Source organism: Barbus barbus (assembly GCF_936440315.1).
Source record: "Barbus barbus genome assembly, chromosome: 27".
Lineage (NCBI taxonomy): Eukaryota > Metazoa > Chordata > Actinopteri > Cypriniformes > Cyprinidae > Barbus > Barbus barbus.
The window spans coordinates 21,320,271-21,340,696 of record NC_136755.1 but is presented as its reverse complement, the minus strand read 5'-3'; the positions used below and the strand labels follow the sequence as shown (position 1 = coordinate 21,340,696).

At 39.1% G+C, this 20,426-nt stretch overlaps 1 protein-coding gene across 1 annotated transcript; it reads left to right on the top strand.

Annotated features, from left to right (window-relative positions):
• Positions 1 to 893: 893 nt before the first annotated feature.
• Positions 894 to 20,374, top strand: LOC306847530 (epiplakin-like; the record flags this gene model as incomplete). Its single annotated transcript, XM_079381503.1, has 2 exons — positions 894 to 1,032; positions 8,995 to 20,374. The coding sequence occupies exon 2, from the start codon at positions 9,005 to 9,007 to the stop codon at positions 20,372 to 20,374; it is 11,370 nt and encodes a 3,789-aa protein (XP_079237629.1). The 5' UTR covers positions 894 to 1,032; positions 8,995 to 9,004.
• Between the last annotated feature and the right edge of the window lie 52 nt (positions 20,375 to 20,426).

Here is a 20,426-nt window from a genome sequence, read left to right as displayed (position 1 = left end):
AGCCCAACTATTTCAACATTGTTAATATTAAAAAAATTATTTTTTAAATGTTTATTGAGCAACAAATCAGCATACTGGAGAGTTTTCTGAAGAATCATATGACACTGAAGGCTAGAGTTATGGCTTTGCTATCACAGGAATACATTATATTTTAAAATATATTAAAATAGAAAACAGTTATTATTAGTTATCACGATCAAACAAATGCAAGCTGTGTAAGCATAAGAGACTTATTTAAAAACTTTTTGAATAGCAGTGGTTTTATATCTATTTTACTTAAATCTGTTCTTAACACTGGTGCCTTGAGTGAGCAATATGTTATATAATAAGACTGTCAAGTACTGTAATACCGTCTAAATGTATCCCAAAGATGCCGGTCGAGCAGGATCTTGTTCAGTTACCATACCTTCTGTGCCAACAGAGATAAGACATCACATGCAATATATTTGCATCACTTGAAATGATTAACAGAAACTGTGCACAAACTTGAGAGAATACTAGCGAAATGCAATGATAAAATCATTAATGAGAACAGGTTTTCATTAGTTTCAACATGAGCTTAACACATTGCTCAACCACAGTCTGAATGTCAGCTAGCAATTGTGAATACACTGGAAAAAAAAGACTGGCTGTCAGTTCTTTCCCCCAATAATCCCATTTAAAGTAACATACACTAAATTCATAGTCTTTGCTGACTTAAAAAATTTTTTTAAGTTAATATGAATTCAGTTTTTAACTACTGCTATCGTATATGCTTTGGGATCCAATGCAGATTTGACAATAAGGAGAGGGCCATTCCTTCACTTGGCTGCAAGGTATTTGTCTTATCTCCACCGAGAGAGGGGAGTGTTCCTGAGGGTGGAGTTTGGCCCTGAATGATCGGTATATTAAACAGAGGAAAGGAAGGAAACATGTTCAGTCTTTCACTGAGTGTACGCAGTGTGCTTGACCTTTAGTGAGAGGAAAAATACGGCCTTAACTGGACGCTAACTGGATCCTGACTGAAACTTCCGGCAAAAACCCCCAAAAGAGGTAAGAATGATTTCAAGTCGTTGTCATTCTTTTTTCGGTTTCAGATAATAATCTAACGATTGTTCTTGTAATTCCATTGTCATTTACTTTAATGAAAATTTACATAAAACATTCAGTGTTTACACAAGGATGTTAAATCATTAAAATATTGACATAGAGCAAGGATCTTCAGGTAACAAAGTGTGTGCCATAATTCATGCTTTTATGAATGTTATGTTTAGCATATGCTCACTTGTTTAATCTCTTAGCAATAAAGAGCTAAAATGCTTTATGAAAGGGCCAATATTTGCAGACACCTTTGAACAGGGATGATTATATGAAGTACTGTACTTCTTAGATGGTTAAAGAACTGGTCAAACATTTACATGATTTAGATATTTTTTCAAAAGTGACTTTCAAATGAAGGAGGCTAAAACATAAGCAAAGTGTACAGTACCACATTACAACAGTGTTGCAATAACTTTGCTTGGTACTTCATAGTTAAGTAAATGAGCTATCCACATAATTACAGAAGTACAGTACGGCTTTCTGTGTATACTGTATAATGCATTATGAAATGACTGTACACCAAATAAGTTGTATGTTGTTAAGTATTCTTAATATATATATGTATGAATGTATGTATGTATAAGAATGCATTAAAACACTTCAAAATGTAAAGTGTTACTGTGCATTATTAGGTATTTTACTATTTGACTATGTATTATAATGTAATTTTTTTGGAATGAAAAGTCTGAAAAACAGCATTACAATCTGCATAAGAATAGCTTTATGATTCAGTTATATATATATATATATATATATATATATATATATATAAACTATATAAAGTGTAAAAAGTTTACTTGAAGTATTCACCTAAGGGCTCTTGAAGAAAGTGTCTGAAACCACAGTCATGTGACTTTATGGTTTCAGAGGACCTTATTTATACCTGACACTGTCTCCATCCAAGGAATTTGGACAGGAAGAGGCCATTAACAGTCCCTTTTTATTGTGTAAGGGTTAATGCCCCACTTGCTAGAAGAATGCTATTCATGGCTGACTGTAGCTGTGAGACTTCATAACTAAGATATAATTTAAAGCAAACATCACATGCATGAAAATTTACATAAAACATTCAGTGTTTACACAAGGATGTTAAATCATTAAAATATTGACATATGAAAGTCAGTATAGTCAGGGCTGGATTACAAAAGGGCTAGGCGCCCAAGCAATGAGGGGCCTGTGAATGGTTGTGGAGGAAAGGAAAAGTAGGCCTAGATTGATTGTCCAGTGTCCGATCTATTTCTCTCAAAAAGTTATGAGCAATGCAATGTCTTTGCACTCATTTAAGCTAGAGTTGCAGGTATCTTTTAATAACTTCAGCTTTACTGGAGCGCATAGCAAACAAACAACAAAAGCCATGTGATGAAACGGCACTACCTGATTAAACCAGGGGTGCCAACTCTCACGCATTTGGCATGAGACACCTGCTTTCAGGCTCTGTCTCACGCTGTCACGCTGCCCAAGTAAATCTCATGCCAAATAAAAAACACCCAAGTGCTGCACAGACTAAATCTCGCAGGATTTTGATGTCATACACCATTCAGTCTGCACAGCACTGCCGCATTAAGTCAAACACAGGTATTGAAGACCTGCTGCAACTTCTTGATTGGCCCAGTCCGTACCAATCACATTTTCCCTACACCGTGCAAGGTGCCAGCTGCTGATTGATAATCATGATCAAATTTATTTTTTATGATTACGTTTACAATGTTTTATGATTTACTATTATGATGATAAGACCTGGACAATTTTACTTGATATGGATTAATCTAACAGCATAAATAAATGATCAACGGCCAGACAGTGTTTGTCGCTAATAGGCTAATAGACTGTTCTGCATCTCTCTGTGTTAATGAATGGCGTTTCATTTGATAAAAATACAATCACACTGAAATGAAACCTGAAAGACCTTCACGACAACCCGTCACACTAAAAGATAAACTTGAAGAAATCATGGCAGAAATATGTTACTGCAGTATTCTCAAGTAATAATAATATTTTAAGGAATATCATACAACCAAAGTATTTTTTCATTAATTTACAGTTACACAGTGTTTTTGTGCAGTATCATATTTGACAAAAAAAATAAAAATGCAATATTTATTGTAAATTAATTATTTTTTCATGACAAATTAATCTAATTAGACACCATTTGTTTATGATAAATTTGTATTGAATCATAAAACTCAGAATCCATGAAAAAATAAACGTGAAAACAGAACTTAGAGGAAAATAAAATAGATTTCATAGGGCCCTAAATTAACAGCTAGCTCTGTGGTATTTAATTGTGGGCAAACAAATTATCTTTACATTCATTTTCAAGGCCTAACAAACATGTGGAAAGCATTTCCTTCACCATTAATGGTAAATTAATATTGTAATAAAGATCGATATTGCGTAATATGGAAAAAATATTGAGACTAAATTTCGGCCATAAGCCAGCCCTTTGCAGTGTCTACGAGTAAAGAGAAAAAGAAGAAACAGAGGTTAGTGTTCCCAAAACACAAAAATAACACTTATGCCAATTGCAAGTAAATGCTCTGTTTCCACTATGGCGAGTGATAATTTCATTGTCAACTGTGTGTGTCAGTAATGTCCCTTACAGTGGTGTTTGTAATGCAGCAGAGAAATGGGAACAAAAATTTAGACTAAAATATGCTTTTTTTTTGAGCAATTGAATATATTATTTTTATAAGCAGAGCCTGTATTTACAGGAAAAATAAATGACAGTTAATGTATGTATGTGTGACAAAGGAGTGACATATTAACATCTAGCTTGCTTTCTTATAGTTTTTTTTTATTGTCTATAATTTAGTGATTTAAAACTGCTTTTCTGATTTACAGCTGTTGACAAACAAGCTATATGCAGTTTATATTGTACCATTTATATACTATCAGAGGTGGGTAGAGTACCCAAAAACTGTACACAAGTAAAAGTAAAAGTACTTCTAGAAATATTTACTCAAGTAAAAGTAATAGTCTGAATAGTTACTTGAGTAAGAGTAAAAAAGTACCGGATAAAAAAACTACTCAAGTAGTTAGTTACTAGTTACTTTGGATCATATAGGTACTGAATATAGTCTATTTTTATTTAGATATATAGATTACATTTATGTAATGTGTATGTGTATACACACACACAGACACACACTGCCGTTCAAAATATATATATATATATATATATATATATTAATGTAATTTATTTCAGTGATGCAAATCAGAATTTTCATCAGCCTTTACCCCAGTCTTCAGAGTCACATAATCCTTCAGAAATCATGTTGATTTATTATCAGTGCTGCTCTTTTTAGCTTTCTATTCATCAAAGAATCCTGAACAAAATGTCACCGGTTCCAAAAAATATTACGCAGCAAAACTGTTTCCAACACTGGTAATAAATCAATATATTATAATGATTTCTGAAGGATCATATGACTCCGAAAACTGGAGTAGCTAACAGCTGATGAAAATTCTGATTTGCATCACTGAATTAAATTATATTTTAAAGTAAATTAATTATGTATTATCCTATAACCTCTTAACACTGAAACCTCTGAAAACGCCTCACATGACAGCTCTGAACATAACGAAACAAATGCATATTGACGGATCTTCTGTTCTGCAAAATGTAAACAAATGTAGCCTATATTTTTGCAAGTGTAAATATTGTAAACATATGAATATTAATTGTGTCTAGAACAGGCCGCGCGCCGCTGCGCAGAGCTAACGCGGGTTTCGCGGGTGTTCATTTCATACTCTGACAGCTTATTTAATGTATAAATTATACATTGTATTTAATGTAAGGTACATGTACAACAAACTGGTAATGTCATAGTGGTATCGTGGCCTGTACCTGTGGAACAGTAGACAGCACACGCGGTGTTCATCTAATAAAAGATCTTCATATAGCTCTAGCAAACAAGCCTTTGCAGATTTGCTTTCAACTGACTGTAGATCCAAAGCCACGTCTTCAGCGCTCTTGATGTTCTTAAACTCTCTGTTATCTGAGTGAGAACCGCTTCAGAGACTCAGCGCGTGCGGCAGGGAACTGAGCGAATCATTCAAACTGATTCACAAACCGATTCACTGGTTTGATAAAGCCTTTAAACAGAATCGACGAGAATGAATCATTCGCGAATGGGCATCGTTCATTGCCCAGAGAAAAGTAGACGGCGCGTTTGGAATAAACCGAAGCATTTTTAACTTGTATTGCATTAAGATACAGTAACGAGAGGAGAGTCGCCCACAGTAACGAAGTAAAAGTACCGTTTTATCTCTAAAAATATACTTGCGTAAGAGTAAAAGTACCCATTTTAAAATATACTAAAAGTAAAAAGTGTGTCTAGTACCACATTATTTGTATGGTAATTTATAGTATTAAGATGAAATAAAAAATAAATTGTTGGATCCATTGTTGGGTACTAATATTAAATATTGGATAATATAAGTCAAGTCAAGTCAAGTCACCTTTATTTATATAGCGCTTTTAACAATACAGATTGTGTCAAAGCACTTAACAGTATCAAATTGGAGGATAGAGTGTCAGTAATGTATAAAAATAAGATTAAACACTCAATTTTGAGTTAAGGCATTTCATTATTCAGTTCAGAGATGTCATTGTCTAGATCGGTTTAGTTCAAATAGTATCTGCTAAATCAAATTGACGATAATCACTAGAAATGAAGTGTCCCCAACTGAGCAAGCCAGAGGCGACAGTGGCAAGGAACCAAAACTCCCTCTGTGACAGAATGGAGAAAAAAAAACATTAGGAGAAACCAGGCTCAGTTGGGGGGCCAGTTCTCCTCTGGCCAGGATATAATTGTTTATTTATTTTTTACTTATTGTTTTAATTAAAATTTTATATTGTTTCAATTTCTAACAATAATAGTATTATGTAGTTAGGTATTTTATTATATTTTTAGTTATTTTATTTTATTTTAGTTTTATTGCATTTAAGTTGAGGTCTTCACTGGGGATATGTCCCCGGGGCTCATTCAGGTGTCCCGGCCTCCACTGACGATCAGGGAGACATCATCTCCTGGCGCCGATCCACCATCTGATCCGGACACGGACTGAGAAACAGAATAAGAAAGAAACAGACAAATATTAGCGTAGATGCCAATCTTCTTACGATGTAACGAGTACATTGTGTGGCATGGGGGGGGTGTTCCCGGTTCTGGTTGATCTAATTAGTGCAGCCTATTTGAATAATAGAAGCGTATTAGTGTGTTATGTGTAAGCCAGGTTAAAGAAATGTGTCTTTAATCTAGATTTAAACTGACAGAGTGTGTCTGCCTCCCGAACAGCGTTAGGTAGATTGTTCCAGAGTTTGGGTGCTAAATAAGAAAAAGGATCTGCCGCCCGCAGTCGATTTTGATATTCTAGGTATTATCAAACGGCCAGAGTTTTGAGAACGCAGTGGATGTGGAGGACTATAATGTGATAAGAGCTCACTTGGGTACTGTAGTTAACAAGATTTTAAAATCTATACGATGTTTGATAGGGAGCCAGTGCAGTGTTGACAGAACCGGGCTAATATGGTCATACTTCCTGGTCCTAGTAAGAACTCTAGCTGCTGCATTTTGGACCAGCTGTAGTTTTGGACAAGCGTGCAGAACAACCACCCATTAAAGCATTACAATAGTCTAACCTTGAGGTCATAAACGCATGAATTAGCATTTCTGCATTTGATGTTGAGAGCATAGGTCGCAATTTAGATATGTTTTTGAGATGGAAAAATGCAGTTTTACAAATGCTAGTGTTTTAGTATGGTTTCTGTTTTGGTTTTCAAAACTAATGTGAGACCAGTGAGGTGCTAATTTGGCGAGAGAAGGTGTCAATAAAAAGGTCTGTACACCATACTAATCAAGCAATTACAACTGTTTATTGTTGGTACACACAGCTGATATCAAGAGTACTGATACTGATTATAAGTAAATGCATAAAATGATGATAATCAAACCATAAACTCATTCAAGAAAGATAATCATAAAACCAGTGCATAATATATGAATGATCATGAATAAATGATAAAAGATAATATTGCGTGAATGAATAATACACTAAATGAATAATACACTAACCCAAGCAAAAGTATTATGACCAATATACAACCTCAGAACTGTGCTGAAATCTTCACTCTTCGGTGGACTGGGGAGCTCGTTTCAGTCATCAGTGGAAGACCAACACCTGTCCGAGAATGCAGGGCAACGTGCACTTTACCCACGGCTGAGCTTCCAATGAAACTGAAAGAAACTCCATGTTTTATACCTAAAAATGAGTGTGCAGGTTAAGAACAACCCTCCAAGTGAGAGAGAAAGCACGTTGGCCAGACTCAATCCCCCTCCCAGTTGGGTGCATTGTGTTTTAATTATAAAAAGAGGAACCATTACTCAGCAAAATTTCTGAGGTTTCGCAATAAGTGTGTATTGTGCCAGAATTCTGCACCTGGATGATAAAATGACAACAGTTTCCAACCTTATCTTGAGGGTCAATGTAACCTCTCTCTCCCAGGAAATTGTGATGTTGTTTTGCACCAGTTGCAACCATGCTCCTAGCTTTTCAGTCTCTGAATGTTTATCCGTTGAGCGTAACACAAAAAACAACCCATCTCTTACAGCTAGAAACATGGCTTTCAAATGAAAGATTGCTATCAAACAGCACACCTAGGTTCCTAACTGATGACGAAGAATCGACAGAGCAACCATCAAGTTTTAGATAGTGTTCTAGGTTATTACGTGGGGTTTTTAGGTCCGATAATTAACACTTCTGTTTTTCCAGAATTTAGCAGTAAGAAATTACTAGTCATCCAGTTTTTTATATCGACTATGCATTCTGTTAGTTTCTCAATTTGGTGTGTTTCACCGGGCCGCAAAGAAATATAGAGCTGAGTATCATCAGCATAACAGTGAAAGCTAACACCATGTCTCCTAATAATATCTCCCAAGGGTAACATGTAAAGCGTGAACCGTAACAGCCCTAGTACTGAGCCTTGATGTATTCCGTACTGCACTTGTGATCGATATGATACCTCTTCATTCACTGCTACGAATTGATGGCAGTCAGATAAGTACGATTTGAACCATGCTAAGGCACTTCCACTAATGCCAACAAAGTGTTCTAGTCTATTCAAAAGAATATTATGCTCGATAGTGTCGAACGCAGCGCTAAGATCCAGTATCACTAATAAAGAGATACAACTACGATCAGATGATAGAAGCAGGTCATTTGTAACTCTAATGAGAGCAGTCTCAGTACTATGATACGGTCTAAATCCTGACTGGAATTCCTCACAGATACCATTTTCTCTAAGAAGGAATATAATTGTGAGGATACTACCTTTTCTAGTATCTTTGACAGAAAAGGGAGATTTGAGATCGGCCTGTAATTAACTAAATCTTTGGGGTCAAGTTGTGGTTTTTTAATGAGAGGCTTAATTACAGCCAATTTGAAGGCCTTTTGTACAATATACCAAAACAATTTATGAGACATATATTTTTTTTTGTAGTTTTGCTACTAAGGGAGAGAGAGAGAGAGAAGCGAGAGAATGCACCTCATAAACTTTTATGCATGATTGTGTAACTGACAAGTGAAAAGCCTGTCTTGTCTGGGTCACTGATTCTTTATCCTGACGTTCTTTAAGAATACATCAGAATCCTGTATTTCCAGTTTTCCATTGCTTACAAGGTTCATGTTAAAAAAACACATGCACATTTTTCCAAGTGATGCAATAAAGTTTTCTCCTGTGAGGACAAGTCAAGGGGTGAAGGGTGCTTTCATTGTTGGCACAAACACAAGTTTCAACAGGGTTCTGTGGTGTACAGTTTGCCTTTTCTACAGTAAAAAAATATATATAGATAACTTAAAAGTTCGATTAATTTTTAAATGTGTGACTAATAATTATTCCTATGTAATCCACAGACCCTGGTGCATGAAAATACACAAAAAAATGCCAGCTCAAGAAAATTGCGTTTCTCAGGTGCCAGTAGCTGGAGTGTTCCTTGAACATTCAAATGAAACCATTACAATATATCAAGCCTACAAGAAGCGCTTGTTGAAGCCAAGAACATGTCTGGCACTGTTAGAAGCTCAAGCTGCAACAGGAGGGATCATCGACCCCATCAAAAACAGGACATGGTCTGTTGATGATGCAGTAAAGGAAGGCATTGTGGGACATGAAATGAAAGAGAAACTTAAATTAGCTGAGCAAGCCATCACAGGCTACACAGATCCATACACCAACCAACAAATCTCACTCTTTCAGGCCATGCAGAAAGATGTAATCCCAAAAGAATATGGCATTAGATTACTTGAGGCACAGATCTCTGCCAAAGGGATCTATGACCCCATTGAAAAATGCTACCTAACAGAAAAACAAGCCTATGGGAAGGGCCACTATGACAAAGATCTTTTTAGAGACCAAGTGGATGCTCTAAAAGTATTCTATGACCCAAACTCTCAAGAAAACCTCACCTATGCATCACTGATAAAGAAATGCATTGTAGTCCCAGAAACAGGTTTGTTGCTGTTCCCCATCTCCATCACATTTAAAGGCCTCCGCAGAGGCGTAACCTCCGCTGAGCTTTTGGCATCAAAAATTATTGACCAACAGACATTTGAAAATCTGCATAAGGGTAAAACCACCACCCAGGATGTGATGTTAATGGAAACAGTGAAAGAATACTTAGAAGGTAAAAAGAGCATTGGGGGAGTAGCTGTGCTCTCCACAAACAAGAGAATGAGCATCTATCAGGCAATGAGACAAGGTATAATCATGCCTGGCTCTGCTTTGATTCTGCTGGAAGCCCAGGCTGCAACTGGATTCATGATTGACCCTGTTGAAAACAAGACATACAGTGTAGATGAAGCCATTAAACAAAAACTTGTAGGGCCAGAGTACCATGCAAAATTGCTTGCAGCAGAACGTGCAGTCACTGGTTACAACGATCCATACAATGGTGAAACCATATCTCTTTTTCAAGCTCTGAAGAAGGAACTGATCGTAAAGGAGCACGGGATCCGATTGCTTGAGGCACAAATTGCAACTGGTGGAATTATCGATCCAATAAACAGTCACAGAGTTCCTGTGGAAGTAGCATACAAGCGTGGCTTCTTCGATGAGGAAATGAATGCCATCCTTGAAGATCCTGAAGATGACACTAAAGGTTTCTTTGACCCAAACACAAATGATAATCTGACATATCTACAACTGCTGGATCGATGTGTCATCGACCCCTCTACAGGACTCACGTTATTACCCATTCACGATCCATCCAGTAATCTGAATCACACATTCATTGGCTATGACATCAAAAAAGTCTTCAAGGGTGTCATGGTAAAAGTGACATGTGGAAAATACATGGGAATGACTGTTTCACTCTGGGAATTACTTATGTCTGAATATTTCACTGAACAGCAAAGGCAAGACTTCATCGAACAATACAGAAACAAAACACTCACAATTGAAATTATAGTCACCAAAGTCCTGGAGATCATTGAACATTCAGTGAAAACAGCTAATGTAGTTTTTGAAGGTATAAGGGAAAAAGTAACTGCAAACCAGCTCGCTGAAGCTGACATCATCTCAGAGAATGATCTAGTAGATCTCAGAGAAGGAAAAAAGACGGTAAAAGATGTTACAGAGAATGAATCTGTGCAAACATACCTACAAGGTAAACCAAGCATTGCTGGTGTGCTGCTTCCTGACTCCCAAATAATGTCAATCTACCAAGCCCGACAAAAAGGAATTCTGAGGCCAGGAACATCACTTGTTCTTCTTGAAGCCCAAGCTGCAACAGGATTTATAATTGACCCAATTGCTAATCGAAAGTTTTCTGTAGATGATGCAGTGAAGGCACGAGTTATAGGGGCTGATCTTCATGCGAAATTAAGCTCAGCAGAGAAGGCAGTGACAGGTTACCAAGATCCTTACACTGGCAAGAAAATCTCATTGTTCCAAGCAATGCAGAAAGATTTAATTGTAAAAGATCATGGCATACGTCTGCTAGAGGCCCAGATTGCCACAGGGGGCATCATTGATCCTGTAAATAGCCATCGCATTCCTGTTCATATTGCTTATAAACGAGGATATTTTGATATAGAAATGAATCAGATCCTTTGCGACCCAACTGATGACACAAAAGGATTCTTTGACCCAAACACTCATGAAAACCTTACTTATATGCAGCTTATGTCCAGATGTGTCACTGACCAAAGCACAGACCTTTGCCTCTTGACAATCCAAGGAAATGACAAGAGAGTCAAACTAGGGGGCAGTGCTACAGAGGTGTTCCAAACCACGTATGTCTCTGTGAGATATGGCAGATTCAGCAACAAGAAAGTGACACTCTGGGATCTCATCAACTCTGAATATTTGTCTGAGGAGAAAAGGCAGGAGCTGTTAAAGCGCTACAAGTCCAAAACAATCACAATAGAAGAAATCATAACAATTACTTTAAAGAGCATTGAGAGCAAGGAAGTACAAAGAAATACTGACCTAAGTGTAAATGGTCTTAGGGGGAAAGTCTCAATTTTGGAGCTGCTGAATTCGGCAATAATAGATGAAAAAACATACAAAAATGTGCTTGAGGGGAAGCTAACAATCGAAGATCTCACTGAGATGGGCACTGTGAGAAACTTCCTTAGTGGAACAAGCTGTATAGCAGGTGTAATATTGCAAAAGTCAAATCAGAAAATGAGCATCTACCAAGCCAAAAAAGAGGGCTATCTTACCCCTGGCACTGCCTTGTGTCTTCTTGAAGCACAGGCTGCCACTGGTTTTATTATTGATCCAATACAAGACAAGAAACTCACTGTTGAGGAGGCCTTGAAGCAGAAAGTCATTGTTCCAGAGTTATATGAAAAACTCTTGGCTGCTGAAAAAGCGGTGACTGGTTACAAAGACCCATACACTGGCAAGACAATATCACTTTTTGAAGCCATCAAGAAAGACCTTATTGTAAAGCAGCATGGCATACGTCTACTTGAAGCCCAGATTGCTACAGGTGGCATCATTGATCCCTTAACAGGTTTGCATTTACCACTTGAAGTTGCTTTCAAAAAGGGTTATTTTGATGCTGACTTAAACAAGATCCTTACTGATCAAAGTGATGACACTAAAGGATTTTTTGATCCCACCACACAAGAAAATCTGACCTACATGGAGATGTTGGCGCGATGCAATAAGGATCCTGATACTGGTCTTTTCCTTCTTCCAGTTGCTGAAAAAGGGAAAACACAAGAAAAATCACAAACAAATCTCTCAGATGCTGAGATCAAGGAAGAATTTCAGAAAAACAGTGTTGTTGTTCCTGTTGGCCGTTTCTCTGGAAAATCACTGTGTCTTTGGGAAGTAATACATTCTGTATACTTCACAGATGAACAGAGGCAGCAGTACTTTGAACAATATCGTTTGGGCAAGATAAACATCAAGGATGTTGTCACCATAGTTACCAAAACTATTCAAACAATAGGACAGAAAGAAGCAAATTCTCAAACAACAATGGGCCTGAGAAAACCTGTTTCGGTGCAACAGCTACATGACTCTGGAATCATTGACACCAAAACTTACAAAGAGCTGCAACATGGTAAGGAGACAATTGAAAACGTGGTTAAACTCGAATCTGTTCAAAGGTACTTGAAAGGCACTGGAAGTATTGCTGGAGTAAAGCTTCATCCATCAGGAAAAGTGTTAAGTTTATACATGGCAAAAACTGAAGGCTTACTCACGTCCAATGTAGCACTCCTGTTACTTGAGGCTCAGGCAGCGACTGGATATGTTATTGATCCAATCCAAAACACACATCACACAGTAATGGAGGCTGTCAGAGCTCAACTTATTGGACCAGAGATATTGGAGCACTTACTATTAGCTGAACTTGCTGTCACTGGCTTCACAGACCCATACACAGATGAGCAAATATGCTTATTCGAAGCAATGCAAAAAGGTCTCATACCTCGAAAACATGGATTGAACCTCTTAGATGCACAGCTTGCCACAGGAGGAATTATTGATCCAATTGGCAGCTATAGGCTGCATGTTCAGAAGGCAATAATGAAAGGATGCTTGAATAATGAGACCAGTGATCTTCTGGCAAATCCTATAAATAGTGAAAAAGGGTTTTCTGACCCAGAAACAAAAGAACCTCTTACGTACCAACAACTCATGAAGAAATGTGAAAGGAGTTCAACCACCGGCCTGCTGCTTCTCCCAGTAAGTGAAAAGAGTGCTGAAAACTCAACCTACAGTGACAAACAAATAATAAAGGTCTTCAAAGAAAAATCAGTGATCATCAATGCTGGTAAGTTTGCAGATAAACGTGTATCACTTTGGGATGTACTAAACTCAGAGTATATTTCTACAGACAAAAGGAAAGAATTTCTTGACCAATACAAACAAAAGAAACTGTCAATAGAGGAGGTAACAGAAACGGTGAAAGCAATGATAATTGAAGTAACCACAAAAAAGCTATCCTTTAAAGGTCTGAGAAAACAAGTGTCAGCAAGTGACCTATTTGGAGCAAAAATCATCTCAAAAGAAATGATGAGTAAGCTTATCAATGAGGAAGTAAATGATGAAGATATCAACCAAATGGAATCTATTCAAAAGTACCTTGGAGCAACAAATTGTATTGCTGGTGTATATGTCCAGTCTACAAAACAGACCATGAGCATCTTCGAAGCCAAAAATAAGGGACTTCTGACACCAGGAACATCTCTGGTTTTGCTTGAGGCCCAAGCAGCCACTGGCTTTATGATTGACCCAGTGAACAACAAAAAGCTGTCAGTAGACCAGGCGGTGGCTGAAGGCGTTGTGGGGATGGAATGGAAAAACAAACTGCTCTCTGCAGAACGAGCAGTCACTGGGTACACAGACCCCTACACAGGCAAAATAATCTCTTTGTTCCAGGCCTTGAAAAAAGATCTGATCGTCAAAGACCATGGTATTCGTCTGTTAGAAGCTCAGATCGCTACTGGAGGAATCATTGATCCAGTGCACAGCCATCGTGTTCCTGTGGAGGTGGCCTACCAAAGAGGGTACTTTGATGTGGAGATGAACAAGATCCTCTCTGATCCAGATGATGACACAAAAGGATTCTTTGATCCCAACACTCAGGAGAATCTCACATACTTGCAACTTGTGGAGCGGTGTGTTAGAGACCCCAACACTGGCCTAAGCCTCCTTGTGATTGTGAAAAAGGGTGAGCACTACTTCTTCATTGATGAACATACAAAGAATATTCTTAAGTCTACAACCACAAAGAAAGCAGGAGGTAAATTCCAAGGACAGCTGGTCACTCTTTGGGATCTGCTGTACTTAAATTACATTTCTGAGGAAAAGAGGAGAGAACTGGTCCAGCAGTTTAAATCAGGTACAATAACTATGGAACAGTTCCTAGAAATAGTCCTGACATTGATATCACAGAAATCAGGAACAAACACCCAAACCATTACAACAATAACAACAACAGAGACAACCCAAAAACAAAATTTTCAAGGTATCAGAAAGGATGTGAGTGCTGATGAGTTGCTGCAATCCAAAGTCATTGATGAGAAGATTTACAAAGACCTAACTTCCGGAAAAGTCACAGTTGATCATGTGAGTGAAATGGACTCTGTGCGAAAATACCTGAAAGGAACAAATAGCATCGCTGGTGTATTTTTGCAGTCTACCAAACAAACCATGAGCATCTTCGATGCCAAAAATAAGGGACTTCTGACACCAGGAACATCTCTGGTTTTGCTTGAGGCCCAGGCTGCCACTGGTTTTATGATTGACCCAGTGAAGAATAAAAAGCTGTCAGTAGAGCACGCGGTAGCTGAAGGACTTGTTGGGACAGAATGGAAAAACAAACTGCTCTCTGCAGAACGGGCAGTCACTGGTTACACAGACCCCCACACAGGGAACATAATCTCCTTGTTCCAGGCCTTGAAAAAAGATTTGATCGTCAAGGACCATGGTATTCGTCTGTTAGAAGCTCAGATCGCCACTGGAGGAATCATTGATCCTGTGCACAGCCATCGTGTTCCTGTGGAGGTGGCCTACCAAAGAGGGTACTTTGATGTGGAGATGAACAAGATCCTCTCTGATCCAGATGATGACACAAAAGGATTCTTTGATCCCAACACTCAGGAGAATCTCACATACTTGCAACTTGTGGAGCGGTGTGTTAGAGACCCCAACACTGGCCTAAGCCTCCTTGTGATTGTGAAAAAGGGTGAGCACTACTTCTTCATTGATGAACATACAAAGAATATTCTTAAGTCTACAACCACAAAGAAAGCAGGAGGTAAATTCCAAGGACAGCTGGTCACTCTTTGGGATCTGCTGTACTTAAATTACATTTCTGAGGAAAAGAGGAGAGAACTGGTCCAGCAGTTTAAATCAGGTACAATAACTATGGAACAGTTCCTAGAAATAGTCCTGACATTGATATCACAGAAATCAGGAACAAACACCCAAACCATTACAACAATAACAACAACAGAGACAACCCAAAAACAAAATTTTCAAGGTATCAGAAAGGATGTGAGTGCTGATGAGTTGCTGCAATCCAAAGTCATTGATGAGAAGATTTACAAAGACCTAACTTCCGGAAAAGTCACAGTTGATCATGTGAGTGAAATGGACTCTGTGCGAAAATACCTGAAAGGAACAAATAGCATCGCTGGTGTATTTTTGCAGTCTACCAAACAAACCATGAGCATCTTCGATGCCAAAAATAAGGGACTTCTGACACCAGGAACATCTCTGGTTTTGCTTGAGGCCCAGGCTGCCACTGGTTTTATGATTGACCCAGTGAAGAATAAAAAGCTGTCAGTAGAGCACGCGGTAGCTGAAGGACTTGTTGGGACAGAATGGAAAAACAAACTGCTCTCTGCAGAACGGGCAGTCACTGGTTACACAGACCCCCACACAGGGAACATAATCTCCTTGTTCCAGGCCTTGAAAAAAGATTTGATCGTCAAGGACCATGGTATTCGTCTGTTAGAAGCTCAGATCGCCACTGGAGGAATCATTGATCCAGTGCACAGCCATCGTGTTCCTGTGGAGGTGGCCTACCAAAGAGGGTACTTTGATGTGGAGATGAACAAGATCCTCTCTGATCCAGATGATGACACAAAAGGATTCTTTGATCCCAACACTCAGGAGAATCTCACATACTTGCAACTTGTGGAGCGGTGTGTTAGAGACCCCAACACTGGCCTAAGCCTCCTTGTGATTGTGAAAAAGGGTGAGCACTACTTCTTCATTGATGAACATACAAAGAATATTCTTAAGTCTACAACCACAAAGAAAGCAGGAGGTAAATTCCAAGGACAGCTGGTCACTCTTTGGGATCTGCTGTACTTAAATTACATTTCTGAGGAAAAGAGGAGAGAACTGGTCCAGCAGTTTAAATCAGGTACAATAACTATGGAACAGTTCCTAGAAATAGTCCTGACATTGATATCACAGAAATCAGGAACAAACACCCAAACCATTACAACAATAACAACAACAGAGACAACCCAAAAACAAAATTTTCAAGGTATCAGAAAGGATGTGAGTGCTGATGAGTTGCTGCAATCCAAAGTCATTGATGAGAAGATTTACAAAGACCTAACTTCCGGAAAAGTCACAGTTGATCATGTGAGTGAAATGGACTCTGTGCGAAAATACCTGAAAGGAACAAATAGCATTGCTGGTGTATTTTTGCAGTCTACCAAAAAAACCATGAGCATCTTCGATGCCAAAAATAAGGGACTTCTGACACCAGGAACATCTCTGGTTTTGCTTGAGGCCCAGGCTGCCACTGGTTTTATGATTGACCCAGTGAAGAATAAAAAGCTATCAGTAGAGCACGCGGTAGCTGAAGGACTTGTTGGGACAGAATGGAAAAACAAACTGCTCTCTGCAGAACGGGCAGTCACTGGTTACACAGACCCCCACACAGGGAACATAATCTCCTTGTTCCAGGCCTTGAAAAAAGATTTGATCGTCAAGGACCATGGTATTCGTCTGTTAGAAGCTCAGATCGCCACTGGAGGAATCATTGATCCTGTGCACAGCCATCGTGTTCCTGTGGAGGTGGCCTACCAAAGAGGGTACTTTGATGTGGAGATGAACAAGATCCTCTCTGATCCAGATGATGACACAAAAGGATTCTTTGATCCCAACACTCAGGAGAATCTCACATACTTGCAACTTGTGGAGCGGTGTGTTAGAGACCCCAACACTGGCCTAAGCCTCCTTGTGATTGTGAAAAAGGGTGAGCACTACTTCTTCATTGATGAACATACAAAGAATATTCTTAAGTCTACAACCACAAAGAAAGCAGGAGGTAAATTCCAAGGACAGCTGGTCACTCTTTGGGATCTGCTGTACTTAAATTACATTTCTGAGGAAAAGAGGAGAGAACTGGTCCAGCAGTTTAAATCAGGTACAATAACTATGGAACAGTTCCTAGAAATAGTCCTGACATTGATATCACAGAAATCAGGAACAAACACCCAAACCATTACAACAATAACAACAACAGAGACAACCCAAAAACAAAATTTTCAAGGTATCAGAAAGGATGTGAGTGCTGATGAGTTGCTGCAATCCAAAGTCATTGATGAGAAGATTTACAAAGACCTAACTTCCGGAAAAGTCACAGTTGATCATGTGAGTGAAATGGACTCTGTGCGAAAATACCTGAAAGGAACAAATAGCATCGCTGGTGTATTTTTGCAGTCTACCAAACAAACCATGAGCATCTTCGATGCCAAAAATAAGGGACTTCTGACACCAGGAACATCTCTGGTTTTGCTTGAGGCCCAGGCTGCCACTGGTTTTATGATTGACCCAGTGAAGAATAAAAAGCTGTCAGTAGAGCACGCGGTAGCTGAAGGACTTGTTGGGACAGAATGGAAAAACAAACTGCTCTCTGCAGAACGGGCAGTCACTGGTTACACAGACCCCCACACAGGGAACATAATCTCCTTGTTCCAGGCCTTGAAAAAAGATTTGATCGTCAAGGACCATGGTATTCGTCTGTTAGAAGCTCAGATCGCCACTGGAGGAATCATTGATCCTGTGCACAGCCATCGTGTTCCTGTGGAGGTGGCCTACCAAAGAGGGTACTTTGATGTGGAGATGAACAAGATCCTCTCTGATCCAGATGATGACACAAAAGGATTCTTTGATCCCAACACTCAGGAGAATCTAACATACTTGCAACTTGTGGAGCGGTGTGTTAGAGACCCCAACACTGGCCTAAGCCTCCTTGTGATTGTGAAAAAGGGTGAGCACTACTTCTTCATTGATGAACATACAAAGAATATTCTTAAGTCTACAACCACAAAGAAAGCAGGAGGTAAATTCCAAGGACAGCTGGTCACTCTTTGGGATCTGCTGTACTTAAATTACATTTCTGAGGAAAAGAGGAGAGAACTGGTCCAGCAGTTTAAATCAGGTACAATAACTATGGAACAGTTCCTAGAAATAGTCCTGACATTGATATCACAGAAATCAGGAACAAACACCCAAACCATTACAACAATAACAACAACAGAGACAACCCAAAAACAAAATTTTCAAGGTATCAGAAAGAATGTGAGTGCTGATGAGTTGCTGCAATCCAAAGTCATTGATGAGAAGATTTACAAAGACCTAACTTCCGGAAAAGTCACAGTTGATCATGTGAGTGAAATGGACTCTGTGCGAAAATACCTGAAAGGAACAAATAGCATCGCTGGTGTATTTTTGCAGTCTACCAAACAAACCATGAGCATCTTCGATGCCAAAAATAAGGGACTTCTGACACCAGGAACATCTCTGGTTTTGCTTGAGGCCCAGGCTGCCACTGGTTTTATGATTGACCCAGTGAAGAATAAAAAGCTGTCAGTAGAGCACGCGGTAGCTGAAGGACTTGTTGGGACAGAATGGAAAAACAAACTGCTCTCTGCAGAACGGGCAGTCACTGGTTACACAGACCCCCACACAGGGAACATAATCTCCTTGTTCCAGGCCTTGAAAAAAGATTTGATCGTCAAGGACCATGGTATTCGTCTGTTAGAAGCTCAGATCGCCACTGGAGGAATCATTGATCCTGTGCACAGCCATCGTGTTCCTGTGGAGGTGGCCTACCAAAGAGGGTACTTTGATGTGGAGATGAACAAGATACTCTCTGATCCAGATGATGACACAAAAGGATTCTTTGATCCCAACACTCAGGAGAATCTAACATACTTGCAACTTGTGGAGCGGTGTGTTAGAGACCCCAACACTGGCCTAAGCCTCCTTGTGATTGTGAAAAAGGGTGAGCACTACTTCTTCATTGATGAACATACAAAGAATATTCTTAAGTCTACAACCACAAAGAAAGCAGGAGGTAAATTCCAAGGACAGCTGGTCACTCTTTGGGATCTGCTGTACTTAAATTACATTTCTGAGGAAAAGAGGAGAGAACTGGTCCAGCAGTTTAAATCAGGTACAATAACTATGGAACAGTTCCTAGAAATAGTCCTGACATTGATATCACAGAAATCAGGAACAAACACCCAAACCATTACAACAATAACAACAACAGAGACAACCCAAAAACAAAATTTTCAAGGTATCAGAAAGGATGTGAGTGCTGATGAGTTGCTGCAATCCAAAGTCATTGATGAGAAGATTTACAAAGACCTAACTTCCGGAAAAGTCACAGTTGATCATGTGAGTGAAATGGACTCTGTGCGAAAATACCTGAAAGGAACAAATAGCATCGCTGGTGTATTTGTGCAGTCTACCAAAAAAACCATGAGCATCTTCGATGCCAAAAATAAGGGACTTCTGACACCAGGAACATCTCTGGTTTTGCTTGAGGCCCAGGCTGCCACTGGTTTTATGATTGACCCAGTGAAGAATAAAAAGCTGTCAGTAGAGCACGCGGTAGCTGAAGGACTTGTTGGGACAGAATGGAAAAACAAACTGCTCTCTGCAGAACGGGCAGTCACTGGTTACACAGACCCCCACACAGGGAACATAATCTCCTTGTTCCAGGCCTTGAAAAAAGATTTGATCGTCAAGGACCATGGTATTCGTCTGTTAGAAGCTCAGATCGCCACTGGAGGAATCATTGATCCAGTGCACAGCCATCGTGTTCCTGTGGAGGTGGCCTACCAAAGAGGGTACTTTGATGTGGAGATGAACAAGATCCTCTCTGATCCAGATGATGACACAAAAGGATTCTTTGATCCTAACACTCAGGAGAACCTCACATACTTGCAACTTGTGGAGCGGTGTGTTAGAGACCCCAACACTGGTCTAAGTCTGCTCACTTTAAAAAAGTAGATAAGATTTGATGCAAAATGCCATGCAATATATTCTCACGTAATTAACTACA